This window comes from Tympanuchus pallidicinctus, unplaced genomic scaffold (assembly GCF_026119805.1).
Source record: "Tympanuchus pallidicinctus isolate F22 unplaced genomic scaffold, pur_lepc_1.0 scaffold8, whole genome shotgun sequence".
NCBI lineage: Eukaryota > Metazoa > Chordata > Aves > Galliformes > Phasianidae > Tympanuchus > Tympanuchus pallidicinctus.
Genome location: NW_026294802.1, coordinates 35000074 through 35026176, shown reverse-complemented (window position 1 = coordinate 35026176; position 26103 = coordinate 35000074). Strand labels below are relative to the sequence as shown.

Here is a 26103-nt window from a genome sequence, read left to right as displayed (position 1 = left end):
CCAGTTAACTAATGTCACTTTGTTCCTTGGGGCTTATTTCCAAATGCTGTAAAATGTTTACAAGCTGCGGTGCTGCAGGTTCACTTTCCTTCCTGAGAGAAATACTTGTGCATCCCTTTTTTATGAATATCTTCCTCTTTGCTGTTACACAGCAGTTGCTTTCTGCTGAGATGTCTGAGGTCTGCATTAAATCTTTTTGCTTGTATTTGATTACCACTGCACCCTGTGTCCCATTTAGACTAAAATAACCAGAAGTAAATGGATAATCTTATTAAAAATGCTGGAACAGTTCATTAATTCTGTCCTTTTGATTAATGACTATTTTGTGCTAAGCAAATTTAAAAAAAAAAAAATCCCAAGGATTTTAATTCTCTGGTAGAAAAGTCAGCTGCATATTTCAGGTGGATTTGTGTTGTTTGCTGGTGTTGGTTTTAGCATGTTTCATTTCTTGTACTAATGTGGTCCTTTCCCAACTTTCTTATTGCCTGGCACAGAACAATCAGGAGGAATCTGCTGAGGGAATTTATGTGTCAAAAATTTTGGAAAATGGACCTGCAGACAAAGCAGAAGGCTTACAAATTCATGACAAGATTATTGAGGTAAGACAAAAACAAACAAACAAACAAACAAAAAAACAACCTGGTGGATTAGTTTGTTATAAGATTAATCAAGGATTTGGTGGTTTTTATGCTGGATATGCTGTGGTTTTGTTCTTTTGCTGTATCAAAATGTGATTATTATACACTGAACTGCTCAAACATTTTCCAGATGCTAGAAAAATTCATACTGAGTTTTAACAACTAATATATGCATTGATCTCAGGATTAAGCTAATTCAAGTGAGTCAAAGGTGTCTAGATTGAAATAGCAGGCATTTTGCATTTCTTTGTTAACTTGAGGAAAATAGTCTAAATGACTCTATGGAGATTGATGATGGGGTTTGCTCTGTGCAGGGGTTATTAGTGCTGTGACAACAAGTCAGAGCAGATGGATCATCTGTGGTTCTCACCAAGACCAATATAGATGATCCCCAGTTGTATATTATGCTAGAATGGAAATGCTGAAGTCTACTCCTCCTTTTTTTTTTTTTCTCCATAAAAGAAGAATAATAGCCATTTAAAAACAAAAACAAAAAAAACCCTCAGTTTGAAAAGAAGGCTGCTGTAATGATTACATGTGGAACCATAATTAGCCTTGTGAAAGGTGTTGACAAAATAGTTTCAAGTAGTGACCAGAATAGATTCTATACAGTGCTATCAAACATGCATTTCACATCTACTCTCTAAATACTCCCGTGGTGACAGTGTGTAACAGTAGTTGCTAGGTTTGTTTAGGATACGTTGCTTTAGCCCTGGGTTTAAAGGAGGCTTAGAAGCGTTGTGTGAACTTGCCAGTTGGACAGTGTTTCAAACAAAGGTATGCGAAGCAGTAGACTGGGAGGCAAATATAGAGTGCTGTTGTTTTTTATTATTTCACTCTTAAGGACTAGAAACAGAAGCCAAGACTGTTTGAGTGCTGGCATTGATCTTAATTTTGGAGCTTGGAGCAGTGTGTGAAACCAAATTATTACATTTTCTTGGAAAAAGAAAGCTCATGCCCTTAACTGGCAGATAAATGCACCTCTAGTGGATATCCAGTTGGCTGAGCACAACTGAACTTGCAACCTAACTCCTATCTGCCCAAGATATGGAAAAACTTGGCATCCTGTTCTTATTAACAGCCCCATGCTTGAAAATTCTGCTTTTTTCTGACACTGCTGTTTCACTTTTAGAAACAGATCTAGTTTTATGTATCTGTTCAACATTTTCTTCCTTATTTTACTGTTCTTTATAGTTCCTGGGTTTTAAAGACAAAATTGAGTGGCTTTAGGGGAAGGAAGAATAAATTCACAAATCAGCATTTATTACACTTGAGGTAATTTCTCAAAATGTCACTACAAAATATTCATATAGCTCTGAATGGGACATCATTTTCACCATATTAATATACAGCATCTTTGTGTATAAATTTTTACATTTAAGCAGGTGTTTAAAAATGTCCAGTGTTAGGCCAAACATTTTAGTAAACAACGTACTGCTTCATAATTTGTTAAATTAAAATAAGAGAAAGCGAAAAGGTAACATTAAGATTTTCTGTTGAAATGCAAACCAGTAACTATTCCTCCATGTTAGATCTAGGCCAGAAGAAGCAGCTGGAGTCAAAAGATTGAATTTTTCCTGTTCCATATGTAGCCATTCATGTCTTTCTGCACTAGGTTGCCCTGCTAGATGTGCTGCTGTTGTTGTGAAGAACCAGTAAGAAAGCTGTGAGGAAATAAGTCAGATGGTGTAACTGTTTCAAAAATGTTGGCAGACACACAGAATTTGAGTTTTGGTGAGACAAAATGTGCGTCAGCTTGGGTGAAAAGTATTGCTCATCTGAAGATGTGATCTAATGAGTGATATTTTGCGAGACCTTTTTTCAGTAATCAAGAGCAGAAGGAGCTGATGTTGTTGGAAGAGCTTTTGATATCTTCAGTCAGTCGCCTGGCAGTTTGATGCCCTGGGGGTTTCTAGCAATGCGTAGCTAATGGGATAATGGACAGACCTATCCCATTAAATCAGGAGAAAATCTGTTCTCAGAGTGTGTTGCTAAATAAAGAAGGCAATTTGTTTCAGTGCTTTATCAGATGTTTAACAAATGTTAACTGCACGTGGTTGACAAGAGTGAGCTGTGCATGTTTCAGCCTACTGTCTTGTGGGTAACCTAGTGCAGCAAATGGATTTCACAGTGCTGTGGCAGTGGCAGTTGGACTTGTGAGCCAAAGAATTGTCATTTGAAAAGGTGCCAAGGCGAGAAAGCAGATTTCTTCCTTGAGGTGTTTGTAGTAATTGTAGAAATGCCATACACATGAACTGAACTCATGGAGGTTTTGCAGATCAGTTTGCCCAGAATGCAGGTAGTAGAGTCTCTTTGCATTTATCTGAGAAATGTTGATGTTTGTGTGGGCTTTGCTCTCAGGTGAGGATATTTTGTACTGGAGTGCCTGAGAGCTGGGCTGGAGGCTTGAGGACAGGGCTGGCAGGGTTGTGGTGGATGAGGGTGGCAGGGTGAGCTCCAGGTACCCCATGTCAGGGGCTGCAGCACTTCACAGAGTACTATCACAGAACATTCACTGATTGTTTCTTCTGCTCTTCTGAGGGACAGAGGATTTCAGGCCCAAATGCAGGTTTCCCACTTTATTCAAGGTTAACTCCTCCATCAGAAGAGACTTGCTTGTTGAAGTTGACCTGCGACAGGGAGGTACACCAGCAGCATTTGAGTGATGTTTTCTTTCAGGATCTTCATTACACATAACAAATGATTGTTATTTGTTTATCGAGCTGTCAAGGTCTTCTGCTGCTTTCAAAAGTTCTTATTCAAAAAATCTAGCTTTCTATATGGCACGGCCTGTGTTCCAGGACAAAATCCTGATTGCATGCTATAAAAAAAAGTCACTTAAAGCATGATGCAGCATTGGTATCTGTAGCTCTCAGCATGAAAACATCAGTTATGAGCAGTGGTGTAATGCCGACAGACCTCGCTTTAGGACTTCTTTGTCCTTTTAGTTTCTGCCCTGCCTATGAGTGCCAAGAGGAGGGGAGGGGAGAGGCAGCAAGCCATGCGTGGGATTGTCCATTAGTTGGTGCTGGTTCAAAGAGACCTGGTGGCTGCTGGGAGGAAATAAATAAGTGCTCTTCTCTCTCCTGGATCACAGTTATACTGTGCATCATTTCATCTCTACCTCACTTCATGCAAATCTTTCCTACTGAAGAAGTTCACTGCTCATCTTTGCTGATGTTGATAGCCTTCTCAAGGCAGTAAAAGGCAGTTATGATTCTTGGCAATATTGCTGATACACAGAAGTGCTTTACCTGATGCTTTTATTATATATGTTTATAGTTCAGACCAGTAATGCTGAAATAGGCTCTGTATGGAGGAAAATCTTACTGTCTCACTTTGCAGTCAGTCGGTTCACCTTTACATAAGAATGGCACCACTTGGCAAGAGCTCCATGCACACTGATGTCCTGTGGGTAGTCTCTAGTTAATGCCTTTGGAAGAGCATCAGAAAAATGCAGACACCGAGTGATGATTTCCTTGTGGACTTGTGAAAGCTTCTATTCAGGGCTGGTTCTTCATACTTGGTGCTTTTTTCTATAACATTAAATTTTATAGAAACTGTCTCTGGTCTTGAGCCCAGCTTTAGAAAGAGCAGTGACTGATTTTCTCAAGTCCTCTTTTGTTGTGCAAGTCACAGTGCCTTGCAAAATTGCTGATATTTCAACTTCTTGCTTCAGTGCTACATAAAAAATACATGACAAATAAAGAATCTGCAATCCAGATGGAATTCCTTCATTTGAAAACAAACAGAGAAACAAACAAACAAACAAAAATTAAAAAACAGTATTGTCGTGAATTTGAAAAAAATAGCATGACTCTCATTCACACTGCATAGGAGACAAAGCTGTATAGCCATGACTGAACTTTCTGTCCTAAGTTTTCCAAGTACCAAAACGACAGTGAAAAACCTCAAGGGCATCTAACAGAAGCTTAGGCTGAAGACCAAACAATTCATATGGGGAACTATAAGTGCATCATCATCTGAAACACTCAAGGTATTTCTTTTTGATTGCTTGTGCAGAGGCAAATGCTTCTGTTATGTTATTCTCAAATATTGAAATATTTGAATATTGGACCTTTTGCATTTTAAGTAGTTGATTCTTATTAAATCCTTGACTGAGAAACAGGCATGATGGAAAAGAGAGGAAAAAAAATATTTAGTCTGGGATTTTAAGTTTTTTTTTAAAATGAGACAGATGCATATGTATTATGACTTTATTTTGTTTATACAGCCTGAGCTCTATAAGTGCATAATAAATTAGGCTTCATCTCTTATTCCATGTTTCCCTTTGTTCTTCTCACTTTTTTTTTTTGGAAAGTACGCACACAATGGCTTTCAAGCTCATGTCAGCAAAGCCAGTTTCAATAAAGATCAAGTCTTGAGGCTTATCCTGGCAAAAGTAGCTTACATCTGCAAAGCGCCTACACAGAAACTTTTTAACTATTGCCAGACTGCTGACTGTGCTGTGTGTCAGCCTCATGATGTTTTATCTTCTGCATGTTTCTGTCATTACGCTCACTACGTTACTCAAGAAAAATCTTTGATACTAGCCATGTTTGTTTTGCAAGGAATCTCCACTGTCAGATTTCTGTAGAAGTTGTGAGCTTGCTGGGATCACAGATAATAGATTGGGAATGGCTTTGAACGAGAGCTGCACATGATGACCAGCAAGATCTGGATGGTAGCTGAGGGATACATAGCACAGATAATTTTACTGAGTTTCAATGTCTAAATATGCTAAAGTGGCCTTAGGTATATTAAGTTCTCTTAAATCCTTAACACATTTATGTCTGGCACTTATATTCATTAGATGCCACTAATTAGTCTGAAAGATCTCTAGCAAAATAAATCAATATATCAAAGCTCAGAAATGCCTGTAGCCTCTTTTCATCTCTCCCTCACCTGTTGAAACAGAGATTTTTGGTCACCTGAATTCATTCAGCTGCCTGACAGTGCTTAAAAGAAGTCAGGTGTGGCCAGATAGTACATAATTACATTTGAATATGTGTTACTTACTCCACTGATGTTTTTGACTTAACTAAAAGTTTAGAGCACTTCTTGAAGAAGTGGGAAATCTGGGTGGTGGGTTCTTCCCTGCCTGCAAAGGGCTGGATGGAAATACCCAGGTAATTACCCTTGTTATTAGTGCAGGTCCATCCTGTATGTGCCCAGTCACCACCCAACCCTACAAGGTGAGTTATGTGCTAGCAGCCATTTGTTGTCCAATGATAAACTGCTATGAGGTAGATGTTTGTTCTACAGGGAGCTGTATCTGGAATACTGGCTCTGCCCCTCTCTAGGCCTGCCTCAGTAAATGAGGGTCTGCCTCTGTCTTGTATGATGCCAAGTTTATGGCTTGTATGGCATGTCCTTGATACTTGCTTTTTTGAATTCACTCTACCCTCTATTTGGGAGGGGAGGATAGGAAATGATGTTAGCCAGGATGTCCTCTAGTTAAGGCATCTTGCTAAAAATGAAATAAATTGGTTTATGAGTGTGCGAATATCAGATGTCAGGGTTTCCCCTTGCCCACGGTTTTCTCTATCTGCTGTGTAATATGCAAAGAGGCTACAGCTGCTAACGTTACACTTTTAGAAGGTTGTGCAAGCTGGATTGTGATGGAGAAACTTAGTTTTCAGTGTACCATCTGTACTAGTGGTTGACAAGTAGAGAAAATCTAGAATGCCTGCATTTTGTACTTCATTGCCCAAGTTCTTAATATCAGTAGCCTAAACCAGACTGGAATTACTATAGGCCTTTGGAGATGCCTGTGCTCCTATCTATTTGTTGAACTAAAATGCAAATACTGTGTTTAGGAAACCAGGTTGTGTTCCTTGCTATTTATTGTCTGTGTTTTTAAAAAGAGAGCGAGACTTATGTTTGCATGTGAACTAAGAAGTCTGCATTTTTGTGGTGAAATATGTTAGAGAATAAATTACTAAAATATATATATTTTCACATTTCATGTTCTCGTCTAGATCTAAATAAAACTTCAGAAAATACTTTCTATCCTAAAGAAAAGGGAAACATCAAATAAAACAGTGACTAAAAAGTAGGGAGCTATGTGTTAATAGGATAATGGTGATTAATGACTCAAGGTTTTGTGATCAGATACTCAGCATTTAATAAAGACTTTGAGAGATTATACACAGAAATGTGTATAATCCTCTGTCTCCAGTGTGATATTTCTGCTTTCAAGTGTCTGCAGAGAAGTGAGAGGGATATAGAACAGTGATTAACTGAACTGTGGGATGGAATCATATATATGTGCTTCCATGAGCAAAGCTGTGGTAACTGTACTGTGTCTGCAGAGAGAGGCAGTAGCCAAACTGACAAGTCATCTGTGCTGTAGGTAGGAAGCATTCTGGTTAACTTGTGGAACAGCTGACTAATGTAACACCATTTATGGGATCTTGGTGGGTACTGCATTCACGCACCATAGATCCCTAGGCATTGTGTGGAGGCCTGATCACACCCATCTCCTTCATAAAGTGTCTGATCCCACCCTTGATGGCTTATTTGTCAGATAATTGGCAAGTTTAAACTTGATGTTTTCCTAGGTGCTCTGTTTAGGCTTGTCTTTACTAGATGCTATCTTTCTCTTACTTCCTATGTATATATTTTTCAATCTGTTTTAAACATTAAGGTAAGCTGTTCTGAACAGCTGGCATCTGATGCTATTATCTCACCCAGCAGCAGGAGCAGTGCAGTTTTACATGCAACTGGGGTAGTAGTTTTAGAGTAAATTTTTGTATATATGAAGTCTCAGAGGTATTCATGAGCACTTTCAGGAATGCGTTTAACAACATGACTAACATCTGTCACGTGCTGCTTCTTTCATCCACTTCCCAGGAAGAAAAGGTGCAGAGGAGTGTTATGTTTAGAAATCTTTCAAATAATTGCATGTACACGTTTGCACGTTGGTGTCTGTTTACGTTAGGGAAGACAAGGTCATAAAAATGTATCTACATTTGTTGCTGAAGGTGGCAAGGTTTTCTGATGAAGACCAGTTTTCTGTGGTCTTTGCTTTGGTCATGATCTTGGATAAGCCCTAAAGAAAGTACTTTGCCTTCTGTTGACAAGCTGTACAGGCATTCAAACTGGGCTGTAGTTGTGCTTGTGGATCATTGTATTGGTGTTGAACATTTACAGATATGATGGACTTGATGGTTGATATGGAGATGAAATACCAAAACATGATGAAATACAGAAGCTTTCCAACGGTGAAAGGCATTTTCTGATAACTTTTTTTAACCATGTTACTTATGTTGTGAATAGAAAGCCAAATCTTCAAAGAACACTTCAGGATGAATCAAAAGTTTAAATGATGAAGACTAGTTGCAATAACTGATGGTAAGCCCAGCTATGGAAAGCTCTGATGTAGTTTGAGACCATGCTTAGTTTATTGCATACAACTGAAGGCAGTATGAGGAAGCTGTCTCCCACAGCACATGCTGCTAGCACCTCCAGAAGCTGTATGTTCTGAAAGTGAAAAGGCCTTTTTTTAGCCTTTCATAAAGGTTGTTCTTTATTGTGGTTGAGACAACAGTTAGAGGAGATGACAGCTTACATGTGTCATATGAATGCAATGTTTTATCCTCTTAAGTCAAATGCATTGATAGTTGCAATCCAAAGGTTGTGTGCTCCAAGAGTTTTGATCTCATCTGCCCTCTTTTTTAATCAGCTAATTGTATTTGTAGGGAGTCGCTAATCACTGTGCTCCATAATTGGAAGCTGAGTGAGAAAAGCCATTAGTATCTGTCAAAGAAGTGTTCAAAAAGAAGTCATTATTCATGGCTTCACTTAAAATTAATAACCAAATTTTTAAAGAGCTGTGAAATGCGGCAGTGAAATGGGAGGATGCTCCTCCTTTGAACTTGTGGATAGGTGTAGCCAGAAGTATGTGCAACCTTGTTCTTTCCGAGTGTTTTGAAAACTGAAGCAATAATGTAAAAAGTGTTGTTTGGAGCTTCTTCTATCCAAAATGCAAAATTCTGTAGTATTTAAGATTATCCAATAAAGGAAAAATTCATTTTCAAGTAGACAGGAGCAGTTGTGGTCTCCTCCCCCATCAAAGAGAATGCTAAGTTACATCAAATATACTAAGCTAAGTACAACAGACGTTTTACTAAATGTGGGTCTTGTCTGGAATTGCAGTTCTAATGTAATTTTACAACTTTCCATGTTGACCCAACTTGACTGTTGCAGGAACTGAGTGCATAATGACTCAGCGTGGTTCCTTCATTCAAATAATTGTGTGAGGTATTTTCTTTATAAAATATTGTTGACAAAATAAATTGTGGCTTCTGTGTTTGTTTACCTAACAAGTCTACATGTTATTTACAGGATTATATGATTTACATAATGTTTTCTTTGAGCAACGTGATTATCTTTTCAAGTAGCAAGATGGGAAGTACAGTAGAAAAAAGGGAGGAAATTGAGGAAAGGACTAAAAGAGTGGCATGTTAAGAACTAAAGTATGAAAAATAACTTTGGAGATCACTGTATACCACATACCAGTCAAACAGTTTAGCTTCTTTAAAATATGACTCTCTGCAAGTGGTTACCTAACGTAAGAGAAGATCTAAAATAGATAGATCTAGGAGATGAGTTTGTTTTTCCTTCGTCTGTCTCTATTTGGAGTATTTAACATTGAGGGACATAGTGGCTCTGAGCTTTCCCATTCATATCTGAGTACAATCTTTCAATCTTGTGTTAGTTTCTTTAAGCACGCTGATCAAGTGGAATAGTGTGTGAAGTCCTACCAGCAACTTCCAGGAAGAAGGCATGCTATTTTAAATGGAAAGGATTTGCTGTCTTGCATGAATTGAAACATCTGGACCCCTACACTTTGCTGTTACAGTTAGATTGTGTTGGGCTAGTTTTTGGCACATGACAAGTATTGAGCCATATGGTCTTTGTGCTGTCAGCAAGCCTTTTCAGCACATGCCTCCTCTGAATGGTAGCTGCTACTGCAACTGGAAAGATAAATGTTTCGAGAGCTTTTGGGCTGTTGTGCCCTTCTTCTTGAATGGAGTAATTACATTTTTGAGTGGTACAACACACAAGTCTGTAGCAGAAAGCTGAATCCTTCATTTCCTCTGCAGTAGTCACAGCCTTGATCCAAATCGGACACCTTGTCGTGTCCAAATCGGACATCTGGCTACTGCCAGATATACAGCAGCACTTTCTGACTTACATGTTTCATCCCTAACATCTTGCTTTAATGACTCTGTCAAATATTTAAGTGCTCAGCACAACTGGTTGTTTTTCTTTTTTTTTTTTTTTTTTTTTAACCAAGCTCTAGATGTGTGCTTCAGTGGAAAGCTGACTGCTCTGAGAGTCTTAATGTTTTACTTTCTAGGAATCAACTGAATGATGTTTCCTTGTGAAAATACATATGATTGAATCTAAAAATACAGGAATAGAGGGATAGTTTTCAAAAATTAAAAACAAAAAAAACTTCTAAAGTATTTCAAATATTTAATCTCCTTTTCTGATTTCTCAATTTTTTCATCTTGATTTCATGAAAGAGTAGGAAGAGCACAAGGGACTCAGAAAATCATTGGTATTTTTCAGTTATAAAAAGAGCTTTTAAAACAAAAGTGGTTCATATAATTATTTTTTTAGAGGAAAGAACTCACTATTGCTATAGGTTCTCATTAAATATCTGTTGTCCACTCCTTTCAGCCTTCTTTTCTGAGTGACTCAAGTCCTATATCCTTGAATTAAGAGTGTTTTTTTGTTGCTGTCTCTTTTTCTCCTCTCTGCTACGAAGTAATGAAAATCTACAGAATTAGTATTCACCATTTAATTAAAAAATAAAATCTCTAGATTATCACAGACCACTGACAACATAAAGATTAAAGAAAACACTGACATTTCAAAACAGAATTCAGAAAATGAACTGTTCAGAAAATGCTTCTGATAACTTATCAGAGCAAGTTAAGGACAAAGGTCTAATGTGATGGCTTAATCTTCTGTCTTATGCCACTCAGGGTGCTGGAGTATGTTAATGGCATCAGCAGAATGGCAGTAACAAGCACCTTAGATAATTTCAATACAAAATGAAGAACTGAGTATGTGCAAGTGTTTCTTTTTCTTTTTCGTTTTTTTTTTCCTCTCTTTGTCTTTCTGCCATTTACATTTGACTTCCTCTGATTTTTTATTATTTTTTTTTTTAGTTTCAGTAGTTCAGGGAGCTCCCTCAGTGTATACTTTGAGGAGCACATCATATGGCAAACAGCATATACTAGTCACTGAAGTTATTAATATGAAAACCAATACATCAAGTTATTACCTATTAGTGTGAATGCTTTGCTTTGAATTCTGAGATCAGCTTGGCTGTAGTGATCAGTTTCCTTTTTTAAAGATTTGGGAAAAATTGTTTGGTATTATTTCAGTTGACCTCAGGTCTACTTATTTCCTACCTACTGGCTTTGTGGTGGGTTTGTAGCCCTTCCCTATGAACTTGTGGAAATCATAGCTTTTAGGCTTTCTTGCAATAGGAAATTTACCTTTACAGTATAAGAACTGGGTATGGGAAGGAGTTAGATTGTCAGTGTCAGTCTCAAAGTACAGGTTGCCTAGTTATGCTATCTCAAGCTATTACAGTTCTATTCACAAATGAGAAACCTAAATTACATAACCCCTGTTGCTGGGCTGCTTCTTTGTTTCAGCCAGTTAGTGATGAAACCAGTTGTTAGATGCTAATGGAGAGGGAAGTGAAAATGTGTGCTAAACTCTCACAAAATAGTAGACTAATTATAAATTATATGCACCATTACTGATGCAGGTATTGTGAAGTGTATGACGTAGCTGGCCAAACCAAGCACTTGGCTCAACGTTCTGTTCTTGGAGACAGTGTCATTACAGTGCTATTCCTGAGGTTTCTGATTGAAGTGCCCAATCTTGCATAATGAATTCATCTTATTAGGTAGAAAAACAATAAAAAGTGATGTGAACACACCTGCACCAAACCATCTGCCTGATGTTTAGTTTTTGTGAGTATTAATTACATGTTTAGCAGTGTGAAAAGCCTAGAAAAAACAAATGCCAATCTGATGATAGGGGATGTAAAGCACATGGGAGCATTTAAGATGAAATTCATCTTGGCTAATGCTAAATCTCTAAAAGCTTTCTCATTCTGTAAGTATTAAAGATGAGTTAGGCATATCTTTTTAGTAAATGTAGTTAGTTCAGCCTGAGGTATTTTACATACATCTCAGTTAGGATAGGATTCATCTGACCATTCAAATTAAACTCCTCAGTAGTTTCATACGAATCAACTCCTTTTCATTGCTATTTACAGCTTCTGAGTTTGGATTGTTGGGATAAAGGGCCATTTTGTGCACAGTTCTTCACTGTAAATCCAGACCAAAAGTTACTGAATCTTGTTTGGAATTCATCCAGAAATGAATAAAACTTAAGAGGAAATAAGGTAATGTGTTTCACTCACCTTCTTGTGTTACATTTCACATAGCCCTGATACACTGTTCTTCTGGAATTACATACTCTGCTAACTTAAGTGAAAGCTGGAATGTACAAGAAATTGGCTACCCTTTTCATAATATGTTTAATGACACCTTAAGTACACCTTAAGTACAAAAACAGATCGTGAAGTACAAAACTGGGCTTGGAATCCATTTACCATGCTGTGGTACTCCTATTTGACATGGACTACCTCAACTCCATAGTCTTAATGACTTTCTTAAAGTTGTATTTTTCGATAATGAACAAAAAAAATTCATACAACTTCAAGCCTTTTTACATGTTCCATGTATTTTTAACATTGTTACTGAATATCTGGTAGGAATTAGCATGAGAATAGATGAAATTTGAAATGCTCCAGTAAGCCCCTGGCTATATTAGAGACTAGCTTTGAAGTCATTTAACATGTGGTTTCATGTCATATCCAGTCTCATTAATCTCTGTATCTTTCAGATTGGAGTAAAGTAAGACAATCAGCATATCACAGGCTTAGCTGTCTGATGTAGAGAAAAAAATGAGGTGAACAGCTGTGTCAGCTGAGGGAGTTTCCTAGATCTCAGCTCTGGGTGTTCTCTGGGCCTTTTCAGCAAACCCTGACTTTGGCAGGTTCTGGAGGAATATGAGTAGCTGTTCTTGGAAGCATGGTGATGGGTTTTTAGTGAGTGAAGATGCAGATATGCAGTTGAGGTGGTACAGCCATCCCTCCATCCAAGCAGTGAAGCAACAGTCCGGATTTTGTCTGTCTTTGGAGACGTGGAATTTGTTTGGAGGAATAAACCATTCAGAGCTTGAGAAGCTGGTGAAATACTTCTGGCAAGAGATCAGCGTGAATTGTCTCATTGCTCAAACTAAGAAATTTTGATCTTCTGTTTTGTTGCCTTTGGATATAGTGGTTTGTATGGAGAACTAAGGTACTCAAGGGAAAGCAAGCAGTCCGTTTTATCAGAGAAACTAAGGCAATTGAAAAAGGTGGGCAAAATTTTTATGAATCTGACATAAGAGGTTTTATATAAATGTTGTTTATTTTGAAACCAGGGCTAAGAAACTAAGAGATTGAGCAGCTGAGTCCTGTGAAGTGTTCTTTTCATGTTTGTAGTAGTCTTTATTGATATCTGTAGTTTGTTTTGGTGCTTCATTGGTAGGTGCTTCTATACCCAGTTTCAACAAGAATATTTGTGCTTTGGATGAGCATAGCAGATTTTAGGATGCACACATGTGAGATACATTGATTCTGAGGATGCCTCTGTGGGGAGAAATTAAAAGCCGCAGTTGGAAGGATGTGTTGGCAGCAGAAATACTTTGAAAGCTTTTACTACTTAGTCTGTTTTTTTTTGTTGTTGTTTCTTTAAGCCCCTATTTGATGTTTGTTGGTCTATGGCAGGCTTATGTCTGGTTCTAAATTTGGTGAAGTTTGAGAAATAGATTGCTGTTTAAATGCTATCAGAGGGACTTTACAAAAGATTTATATAAAGTGGTTGGTTAACTGTTGTACATTTGTTTGCATCAGATGAGTGTAGAGAAGTGCTTCTGTCCAAAAAACCCCAAATAACCCAAATCATTCCTGTCCCTAAATATAAATATAAAACAGCAACAAAAAAGAAGTTCTATATATCTGCCATGTAGGACTGTAGCAAACCTGTTTTTGTATTAATGAACTAGCACTGAGAAGTTGCAGTGAGCACCACTGCAGCAGATGTACAAACACCAGCATAAAGTATAGTCCTTGCCTCATGTATTAACTATCTTCAATAAATTAGTCAGACTAAAGGAAAATTAGACATGTAATGTTCCATATGATGGTTTTCAAATGCCATTTTAAATCCTCTATTTCTTAAAATACTCTTTAGTGGAAAGTTTTGTATCATTTTATTTGATACAGTGAACATAGTAATAGGTCTGCTAGGCAGTCACAGAGGAATAGTATAGAAGGAACATCTGAAGATTTATCTGTTTTCCAGTACTTTTTTTCCAGAGCTTTTTGAATGGTGTATTCTGGATATCACTTTCTCTCACAACCATTTTCCAGCTTCAGATGTTATATGACTGTCAAGCTGTGCTTTTGGAATGAGATTTCAGATTTTTCTTATAATTTCTGAGCTGTGTCTTCCTGAGTCAGAAAACAGCTAGTGTAGCTTGAGAAACTGTGCTTTACATGTGAGGATTTGGAAGTGATTAAGGAATAAAAGCAAAAGAAAATAATAGTTTCTTTTCTTTCTCATGGTCTAAAACTGTGACCACTTAGAGGGAATTTTTGCAAATGTAGATTGTTTCTGTGGCTACTGCAACACATCATTCAGTCTCTGACCAAGACATCCTGAAGTATGTGTGCAGTAAAAAAAATCATTCATCAAGGCGAGGAAAGTCAACTGCATGATGTGAGATATTGTAAAGGAACAGTAGGAAAAAAATGAAGGCAGAATTCTGTGCACAGGCTCATTCCATCCTGAACAGCATTTCAAGTAGTTATGAGCTTCTTAAACTGACTTGTAGGATTCTGCTAAAGCAAACACTGAGGTCTTATTGCTCAAAACTGAGATCTTATTGCTCAAAACTGTGATAATGTGATGGTTTCTTTGGTTTTTATTTGCAAATAATTAATGGACTGGTGCTGAAAAGGGCTGTTGTTATTTTCTGCATGAACAACAAGCAGATGTATTTTTTTCTTTTTTTAGTGTAGCTGAGTCAGTTCACATACAGAAGAGCAGTGAACAGTAGAAGTTGATGGTACTTGATTTGAGACACAGCTGCAACGTCAGATCCATATCTAGGTTGTCTGCAGCTTATCCTTTAGCTTGCTGTGGCAGGTAAGATTTGGGGTAGCAGAGTGAATACAGTGGAATTGCTGTGGCTTGTGTACCAGCTCCCAGAAGCTCTTCCAGAAGGAAATGATGCCTTCTGTCTGTCCTGGCTTTACGTCCTCCATTCTCCTATTTGTACTACCAAGGAAATAAATGGTAGTACCTATGATATGTTGGCTGACCATGGTAGCACTGTAACAGGCTGCCAAGAGAGACTGTGGAGTCTCCTTCTATGGAGATGTTCAAAACTCATCTGGATGCCTACCTATGTGACCTACGAATAGGGTACCTGCTTTTGCAGGGAGGTTGGACTTGATGATCTCTTGAGGACCCTTCCAATCTCTGCAGTTCTTGATTTTGTGATGTGCTGGGACATGTGAAGAGGCAAGGTGCAATGCTAATTGTCTCTGATGAACCAAGAATAACTTTGGCCTTCAGAAGCTGTCAACTGACCAGACAAATTTGATATTAAATGTGAGTACTGAGCTTGTCAGTATTCAGGTGATGTGCGGATCTGTGTGTGTGCTGTCTGTAAATGGCTTCCTTGAAGAAACAGCTCTTAATTAGGCTCAGTAGTAGTATAGACATCCCTTAAGCATATGCTTGAGCGATCTGAACCCAAGCTGTTCTCAGTTATGGCTTGTTGAAAGGAAGAGGGAAATCCTTGAAGATTTGTCTCACACTATTCCGCTAGGAACTGCACATGAAAAGGCCAGTTGATTTCAGTGCTGTGCCGAGTCCATGTACAGGGAGCACATTCATTTTCCTAAGGCTGTGGGTATTCAACAAGTGGTGCTGGAATATCTATGTAAAATTTTAGTCTTTCGGACTCAGACAGCGAAGCAAACTACAGTGAAGCCAGCAGTGAGTATGTATCTTGTAGTAAATTTGACATTTTTTGATACTTCATTGGTATTCCTGTAACAGTCTGAACATACAACGAATATAGCTTTCCACTTCTGAAAGGAGTTCAATCAGACATAAATCTGTACCTTTCCTTCTATAATTTATGAAGAAAAAGCATCTGTGCCAGATTTAGGTCAACATTTTTTTATTATTATTTTAATATACTTATTAAAAAAGAACAGTTGGTGCTTTATGTCAATTAGTGGTGCTCAGGTAAACACAAATGTTCAATACTAATTGAAAGCCGTGAGTAAATGCAAAAAATCGACTCAGAGTGGTTCAGATAGCCATCACTGACTGCACACAATTTAGTCACAGCTGGGGAATTTATTTTACAACAACTGGAAATAGAGGAAAGAAAACGAAGCAGAAAATAACTTCTTTTTTCCTACTGACTTAGGTTATATTTATCCAATGAATTGAATTTGAATGAACGTTTTTCAGGTTTACTCATCTTTACAAACAGTTAAGTGTTATGGAGGCTCTTCTTCTGTCCTTACAATGGCATTAATTAGAGGCTGTGCCTGGCTACTTTCTACTGGAGCAGAACCAGGGGTAAGTTCTGGACACAGAAACATTCCACTGGCCTCAGCAATTAATGGGGAGGTAATGGAGGGACTCATTGCATGGGAAGGGAGGGTGTGGTGGGAACAGAGCTTGAAGAGCTGAAATACTGAGGTAGGTGTGCAATCTTTATTATGCATACTCTGATACAGAAGAGAAATGATGTGAGAAGTATGGTTTTGACATGGGCTTTTTGGGAGGGGATGCATTTTTGAGGTGAAAACAGGACTTGAGTGGGAAAACTGAGATAGAATAGTAGAATAACTTAGGAGACTGAAATTGCTTCTGACAAAAAAAAAAAAAAAAAAGGTTGTAGTTTTTGTATTAGGCATGTTTAAACTTTTGATTCCTTTTTGTACACTGGGAAATTTCCATCTTCCTAGCCATAATTAGATAATTAATACCTGAATTAAAATGCATGTATTATAGTATTTTTTTAAGTTGCAGATTTTGGTTGAATAAACATACTATCTTTTTGTCTGGAAGTATTTATTTTTACAATGGAATAACAGACTATCAGTCTACAGGGACACATCTGGCTGTCTTCTGAGAGAAGTATGCTTTGTATTTTTGTCCCTTTTCATGCCATTGTAGTTTGCAGAAGGAAGGAAAGGTCTAGGCTTTCCTTTCTACCTGACAGGGAAGATAATGCTGAGGCAGTAAGATTTTTGGAAGATATTTCAATTACTGCAGTGTAAGAGGAACTTACTCAAGCATGTATGGTTTTTCTTCCTTGCCTGTATTATAACCCAGCAAGTGTATGCTTACTTGACTGTTTTAATTCAGTATCATAAAGTGCAAATGATCTCATACATGAGAAAAATCTGTAAGTTGTTTCATGGAAGTCACTCAAAGAATTGTAAAAGCTCTGAAGTGTGATGATTGTCATAAGGAGTAGGTTCCTTGAAATGTAGCTTTTAAATGTCTGTCAGGAACTCAGTTCACTAACTACAGTCATACTGAGAAAGCATAATTGATTGTATTCATTTTGTCTCTATAGTTCTTCTCAAAATCTGAGGATCTTGGAACAATGGTTGGCAAGGCAAAATATAAACTGGTGAAGTCACTGAAAACTGAATTGAATAGGCTAAATCTCTGTACTGAAACGTTTTTCTTCATACTTCATGCTTTCATCTGAAGTCTTACTCCAGGAAATACTACTTGCTCAATTTTGAGAATATAGAAAGCATTTTCATTGTTCCCCTGTAAAATCATGCTGCAGATATTTTTGAAAACTGTGTTTTTTACACATCTGTAATTACTCGTGTCCTTTCACGTAATACTGAGTTCAGTGCCTACTAATGGCAGTTAGTTGAACTACAGAAATAGTGGTACTTTAATTGTATCTACTATTATCTCCTGGAAGCTCACTCTGTTCTTTGTTTCTGCACCACACTGCGCATGCTCTGTTCTGCATCTTTTCTGACATTCTTGGCATGGAAACCTGCTTTGCACAGCTGCCTGGAGTCACCTGAAAGCAATCAGTTTTCTTGTTGATGTTGGGTGGCTTTAAAATTCTATAATTCTGTTCAGGAAGATACAAAAATCAAAGGATCGGTAAAGACTGAAGAACAAGATGGTTATGACCACCTTGTATGAGGAATGGGAAACAAGAAGGCAGCAAGGACTGTGCTGGACCTGCAGTATGGTGAGGGAGTGCCTGTGAGCTAGAGTAGCCGGGCGTTCTGTACTCCTGTGATCTGCAGCTTCTGTGCAGTGAATTAATGAGTTTAATTCTTGTCATCTGCGTATCATCTGCTGGGCTTAATTGCTTGGCAAAGATTTTGTTTTACTCCATATTAACTGCTTACAGGGTTCAGCACTGTAAACATCAATAAATGTAATGTTTTATAATAACCTGTCTTATAAACTGACTCAAAACATAAGAAGTGAAGTAGTGCCAGGTGGAGGTGTCTTAGTTAACATTGGTAACATTGGGCCATCACTATTAGAATAAAGGCAGCTTAGAGGAAAACATTATAGCCTGTTTCCTTTAAACTAGTTTGTAGGTTCTTCTGCTGAAGAAAATCTGACTGAAAAGGTTCTGTTTCCTTGCAATTGGAGCTGAAAAGTGGGGATGTGTTATTGTTGGGTAGTGATGTGGTAGATGTCCAGATTATGCAGGAAGGTAACATCTAGGGAATATTTCCTAACATGGCAAGCATCTATATCGTCAAAAAGACAATTTGTAAGATTGTGGTATATAGAATGATAAAATAAAATGTATGAAAAGGGCCCAATGTTTTGAACTGCTTTTTTACTCTGTCTGTAATTTCCCATGCAAAACAATGAAGTTGGACTCGTGGTCATTGAGTTCCTTGTGAATGCAAGAGTTGATGTCTTCTGGTTTATACAACTAGGAAATGCTGAAGTGAAATAAGCTGAGATAAAATCTACCCAACATACAGAAGCTGAGAAATGTGAAACTGAGGTCTGCTATCATGCACGTGGGACTGAGCATCCTATCATTCTTGAGGTCTCTGGTCTGTCAAATCCTTGCTATAGGAGGTTTTGTATGCCTGCTTTTAGGTGTCTCTTAGGTTTTGTTCAGCTGTGTGCTTCATAGAGAAGAAGATGAGGCTTGCTATTGTGTCTAGGATTGTCTGTTAGCCAGCAAAAAATGATGGTATTGTCCGGAGGGGAAAGTGTATGAGGAGCTGTGTCAGGGTGGGATTGGTTATGTGTTAGAGAAAGATATAACACTGAGAGGGTGGCTGGGCACTGGAATAGGTTCCCCCAGGGCAATGGTTGCAGCTCCAATCTTACCAAAGGTCAAACGTTTCAGAAAGATTTCAAAGGTAGGATTTGAATTTTGGATGGTTGCGTGTAGAACCAGGAGCTAGACTCAATGATTCTCATGGATCCTTCCCAATTTGGGATATGCTGTGATTCTATACAGGTTGTTCTTGGCTGCTTGAAGACTTCCATAGTTGAGCTCTGAAATGCTTTTGTTGGGCAAACTTGAGGATGTGCTGAGTGCAATGATCCTGCTTGAGAAATAGGCTAATCTGTAATTTTTGTTCCTTTCCTGTTAGTTCTAATAACTGGTTTGCAATATGGAGATATAATGTGTCTCACAGCAGAGAGCAGGAAGAATAGAGTCTAGAACTAGTAATGTATCACTCAATTTGGGGTAATGAATACATTTAAATATGAAGATTGTGTATTTTTATGGACGGTAAGAGTGCTCCTAAATAATTTTGTAGTTTAGTAACTTAATGCTGTGACCTCCTGTAGTGGATAAGGATACAGTACGCAAAATCGTTGCTATGCTAGAAGACTTGCTTTTAAAAAAAAAAAAAAAAAATCCAAAAAACTGTACTCTAATTTTTATAACAAAAGTGTCACCAAAGACAAAAGTGATTCTTATATGAGGCATTAGTTGGCTTATGATAAAACGTTAAACTACTATATTGTATAAATTCGTTCTTGTTCCTCGCTCCTACTAAATACTTTACTGAAGAAAAATTACTGTTGATGAAAGTTTACCCTTTCAGCGTAAGGTATTTATCCAGTGAATAATTCCGTTAGTGTTAGAAATGTTTCTAGAGACATTACTGTTGAGTTTTATTCTTCTAAAAATAAATTACGAAATACGTTGTGTATTTTATTGAAGATGATTGTTTTGTTGAACTCAAGCTTGTCTGAATAGTACAAGTTCAGAAAAATACTGGTTTTAAATTTAGAAAAATAATGTTCTTTTTTTTTTTTGAATGCGTGCGTGCATTTATATATACCTGCAGGCTGAATCATGTACCACAATTTTCTGTGCCTGACTTTAATGTAGCCTCATCTGCTCAGTTGAAAGTCCACTGAGGTTGTGTGGTTTCATATTGAGTGCTAACTGTGACTAACCTGTGAGATTGTTGGTAGGTGTGAAATATCCTATGTAGTGGTTGTGGTGGTGTGAAAAACCACAAGGAACAGCTATTGCTGTGCTCTGGGGCAGCACCCAGTGTAATCAGCAGCATCACCCTTAGTCACTTGGTGGTTGTTCCCAAGGGCATGTATGGAGAAAGAAAATCAAAGTGCATGAACGATGGTTTTATACGTGTAAAGATAAAAGAAAGGGTGAAGGAGCAGCATGATGAAACTAGACAGAAAGCAGATGTGAGATGATAAATGGATGTAAAAAAAATGGTTAATAGATGATGAAATAGTCTTTAAACATCTAAGAGGTTGTCACGAAAAGTGTCCTTGGATTTTGTGTGTTTTGGTAGCAACAAAGACACGACCATGGTTCTTTCCTCTGGCCTGACATACTTAGGTATGGGGCACAGCTCATCTGGTACATCTACACGTGGAAATGCCAAAACAGCTTGGGAGGCAGTGATATAACTTAGGATGTCCTGAAACTGTGCTAGTGATTAAGTATTGTTCGCCTTTGTGTTACATCAGAGTTTTCACTCCATGCCTTTTGTCACTGAAGAACACAGACAGTTTTCAACAGAAAAATGTACAGACTACGATGCACTGTTCTAACTCATCAGAAGATGACTTGTGTATGATTCAGACATGCCTCCCTACCTCCTCTCTTATTTCTTGTTCAATAATGTTAGCTGCTGGTGATATTTAATTACTATTTGTTGATCTTGTCAAGAAGTTTCCTTGGGCTAGTATAGACATTTCCAATCCAACTATTTTGATATTAGCTCATGGCAGATTAGAATTTTCAAAATATTGTGAGAGCATGGAGAACCCAGATAATAATACATAATAGTTACAATGCTTAATCAAATTGAATGTTTTAACTTGAGTATATTACCTGGAAAGCTAGTTTAGGCCAGCACTGACTGGCAATGATTTTTTTAACAACTTCAAACTTAGTCTTAACGGATATGCTTCCCAAATTTCACAGCTCATGCATGTGAAGAAAACTATTTAGGCCTGAATAATTAATTGCTCTTGTCCAGTTTTTCTTACTGCTCTTGGGAATCTTATTGCTAGGGTTTATATCATCAAAGTGGAACAGTTCTGCTGTTGTCTGTAAACAGTATGCAACTTTTCAAGCTTTTTATTTCTTTGTTGTTTTGTTGTGTTTTTTTTTTTTTTTTCTTTCTTTCAGGGAGTTTGCAAAAAATTTCCAGTCTTCAGTTGTTCTATAAGAGAAAGCACATACATATATATTATATATATGTAACATGCAGTAAAAATACACACACAAAAAAAGATTATAAATGCAGAAAAATAGCTATTACATTTAAAGTATATGCAGAAAAATTTTGTCAGATCCTCTTTATAGGTTAGGAAGAAAAGTAGATCCAACTCTTCAGTTACAGTTGTTTTTACAAATTGGCAATTTATTTTGACAAGCTTCTAGCTACTGTTTGAGACTTTCCTCTGTATTAACCATTAAAAGGACATAGCTTGAAAGGACGTTTATTTATTTCAAATAGAAATGGGTATCGACATGTTTACATGTGGGTACCTTTCATAGCATGTTTGCTGACTTTCATAATTGCAGCTTATTTAAATGATCTGTAGCACTATGAGCAGTCTGGAAGGCTATTAACAACACTTTTGTCTTGTAAAACGAACCAAAAATCATATGTCTGAAATGTTTTCTTTTTTTATAAATGTCGTGAGAATAGACAATAGCCTGGACCAAAGTAATAATACAGCCTGGAGCCAGACAGACTGAATCCTGTGTTTGAGAGTAAAACTACAGACTATTATCCACCCTTTCCTTAATCTTCCTGTTCAGGAGAGCACAGATAAGGTATTTTGAAGCCCTCTTCAATCTATTGAACAGTGGCAGCCATTCATCAGCATCTTACCATTTACTTGTCACAATAATGATCTCGTGATACAGTAAGGAAATTCATAGTTTGATTCTTGTGCACTTGGGTTAACTTTAATTAACTGTGTCAGATTGCTAGGTCAAAAGTTACACCAACTGCATACTTTTCTATAAACATCTTGCAAACTTAAGATAACACAAAAAGATCAGAATGGGCATTATCTGAATAGCATGATTAATTTTCTGATAATGCAACAAAGGGAAAATGCTGGAATTCTTTACATGAAATGACATCTTGTAGCTGCCTCAAGTAAGAATGTGGTTTGAGTTAAGTTCCTAGTTAACACACTGAAAAATCTGTTTTTCTCCTGAAATATCTTTGCTTTCATCCGAATACATGTGGAGCTGCCTTTATCTGTTACAAGAAAGTTTCCGTTCTGTGACTTGTTTGTAAGGAGAAGCCCTTGTTTAAGGCTTCCCTGCTGACAACTTTGCTTTTAATAAAGAGTTCCTCAAACTCAAATCCATCAAAGAAAATACTGTTTCACTGTGCAGCCGATGAACCTTTGGAGTAGTTAGCAATACATTTCAGAATGAAATAATTGCTGCTAGAGTTGATATCTTTTATTGGAATGGACAAAACATCATGAAAATGAAAATTGAAAATTCACTTGATTGGGAAAAAAAAACAAAACATTAAGCATTTAGACAGTTATATTTAAATTGATACTTGTGATTGTAAACAGGCTGAAAGGTGATATGGGCAGCTCCTGTTTCTGTTGGGGGTGATTGAATTCATGTTTTGAAATTCAAAATTTGGTTTGAGGTCCAGGCCTGTATTTTGAAGTCAAACACTGTAACCCCATAGTAAATAAAATGAAATGCTTCCCAGTAATCCTGTGGGTGAGTGAAGCAGGATGACCATGTTTTTATAAGGAATGTCTGTGGAGTTTTTAGGTTTTTCTGTTGCTGTCTGAGTAGTGCCAACACTACCTGGAAAACTACAGCTATCATTTCCTGGGCCTGAAGTTGCAAATTCAAATCTCTGATTATTTCCTTACCATTGTGTTTGCAATTTTTCAATTGGAATATTTTTGGAGAAAGGCTATGAACACTTCTGCCTGTCCCAAGACAACTTCAATGAGCGGGCATGATGTTTGAAAGCCTTCAGATGGAAAGTTGAATGAATCTTCTCTGCCAGAGTCTGGTTGTGTTTAAATGTATATTCCTAGTGCCAGAAGTACTTCCAGTGTTCCCTGATTTTGCCTGACTTTGCCTTTATCACTGGTTTGAGGCGTGTGAATGTTTTCTTGTTTTCTATATTTCTTTTTAAATGTATTTTTCTTTAAGTTTAATTTAGATAAAGTTTCTTTAATCTCAGCATTAATCTGTGGTGCTTCCAGAGTGGAGAAAGAATGTTGAACCATTGAGTCTGTTGACTGATTAAAGTTTTGAATTTTTACATCAAACAGTAAAATTTTAGTACAACATCATAAAATGTTTTTCTGTTTTACCACCCCCTTTGTTCTTGACTTTTAGAGTGAATTTGTTTACACATTTAAGTTTTTTACACATGTTGCTTCATTGATTCTCTTCCACATATTTCCTCAAAGAGACTTTTCCAGAACATAAATGACATAAATGAAACATAAATGAAAATTGATTTATTCTTACGTTCTCATTTTTATTTCTCATTGAAATATTTCTTGATATTGCAGGGGAAGATGTGAATCTCAGCTGAAATGATTGTAGCTTATTGTTTTTTCTTTAATCTGTAGTATCTTGTTTTGCAAATGGTGACTAATTATATGCCTTTCTTATATAGACTTTCCTAATGGAATAGAAAAAAGAGAGCAAAAATCAATTAATTGACTTGCTTCTCATTTTGTGGCATGTTATCCAAACAGATGACTAGTAAAAGATCAGTTTGTGTGAGAATAAAGGAAATTGTCAAGACAACTTGCAATTGATAGTTCTTTCAGCAAAAAGATTAGTGCACCTTTACATTATGTAATCTCCTCCCTCTCTCCTCCTCCCCCTCTGTAAAACCTTATTTTCTCAATAAGCATGCCTGGTACTTCTTTCTTAAGAACAATGGAATTATCTGTTTTTGTCAGAAGAACTGAACACAGAGCTCTTTTACATTTTAGCTCCCAGACAGATAACAGAGCGTGCTTTGGGGGAGGGTGGTTTTGGAGTCTGTTTTCCCCTTAACTGTTGAAACAATACAGGACTCCTATGGAACGATCGCATTTCTTACTATAAGCTAGCGAAGATCGCTCAGGGTTCAATCTCAGTTTCACTGGTGCTGATGCCGAAGGCTTTGACTGGAATATGACCAACGTTTTGTTCGGGCATTCTGAGTAGCTATTGTCACAAAGACTTGATATGTTTAATTTCATTTGGTACAACTTGAAAGCCGGTCTACAGATTATGGGATTCAAACTCCCTCAAAGACTGCAAATTCCATAATGAACTTTTTCCTTAAGAAGTCCAAGAGGGTGCATGCGGGAAGTATGCCTTTTTCTTTGCTCCTGCCTTCTTTCTTTGGCTCTGGATACTGATCAGCTGCAGCCAAGACCTTGAGTTTGATGGACCTTTGGCTCCAGTCAGCATAGTTTTTGTGGAAGCTTTTGGTGTTTGGTTTGGCTTTGGTCAAATCACAGTCTCTAGCAGTCAAGCTCCCGCTGCTGACCAGTGTGCATGTGCACAAGAGCCTGACTTTCTGCTCTAGCTTTTCCTCACTCTCTTGGCACTCTGTTAAACCCAAATGTCTCTTTTCATTTTGTTACCTGATGATAAACTTGAAACAAATGTTTGTTTGTTTGTTTTCCGCTTTGTTTGGTAAGCCACTGTTTCCTGTGCCAAATAATTAAATTTTCCTAGCTAACCTCACAGGATGCTTAGGTGGGTGTTTTCTTTGGTTTTGCTGTTTTCTTTTAATTTGTGTTTAAAAACAAACAAAAAACCCACATTTATTTGGGGATATTACTTGAAAGTATTAAAAAAATGATTTTGTTCTCTCCCTTCGTGGCATGTCAGAATTCTTGTTAAGTTTCATTGATGAAGATGACATATTGAGAGAGTTGGTTTTTTTTCTGGACAAGGTTTCTCTTTTGTGTAGTCTGTTTTGTGTTTAAATAGAGTCCAAAACCTATTTCAGATAAACTGGGAATGGTGAACTTCCTTGTGTTGGGAAGGCTATGTGAAGATTATCCTGTCTGCTCTGCTAAGCCCAGTGTGACTGTACAAAGAGTTCTGGAAGGTAACTGCTCTTTAAACTCACCTCCAAAGCTTTGACCACAACTACAGGTATTTAGGTGGACTGTTTAGTCAATGTATAAATGAATTTTGCATGGCAGTAACTGGAGAATGATATGAGCAAGACTTTATTATATGTTAGACGTTTCACGTTTGGAAGCCAACTTTGGAAAGAATCCTAATGGATTTTGTTCAGTGTTTGCCGACATCCTTTCATTAAGGCCAGTACTTCACTGAGATCGTTCTCAAAAATTATAGGGGAAGGAGAAAAGCCAAGAAGATCACCATCCTGCAGCAGTAGATGTTACGAAGGACATGCTAGAAAAATTTCTGAATGTCCAGCATCCATGCTGAGTATGTTATTTACATAGCCAGCTTCCTGATAGTTTTCTTAAAGAGAATGATAGCAAAAAGAGTAGTGGCACTGATTGGAGATTAAGCTGATACCAATTGGTGTCTTTGTCAGGAACATAATTCATCTGCAAATACAAGAAATCCTGGAAAGCTGTTTATAAATCATGCCTTCAAATTCATTGAAAATATTACCCTCCATTCCAAAAAAACCGAGCATCTGTTAGGTATTATTCTCCTAGATCATACAACAGGTTAAAAATGGTATGTCTACGGTACAGTGGAATGCATTAATATTAAAAATCTAGATGAGTGATGGAATGCCTGTATTAACAGAGCATGTGTATTTTCT

The 26103-nt window shown here is 37.4% G+C and overlaps 1 protein-coding gene across 1 annotated transcript in view; it reads left to right on the top strand.

Annotated features, from left to right (window-relative positions):
- Positions 1–26103, top strand: part of PDZRN4 (PDZ domain containing ring finger 4) — a 244569-nt gene that overhangs the window by 6259 nt on the left and 212207 nt on the right. Inside the window, exon 3 of the mRNA XM_052668979.1 lies at positions 495–599. Within this exon, the coding sequence (XP_052524939.1) occupies positions 495–599 (105 nt within the window). The remainder of the gene's footprint in view (positions 1–494; positions 600–26103) is intronic.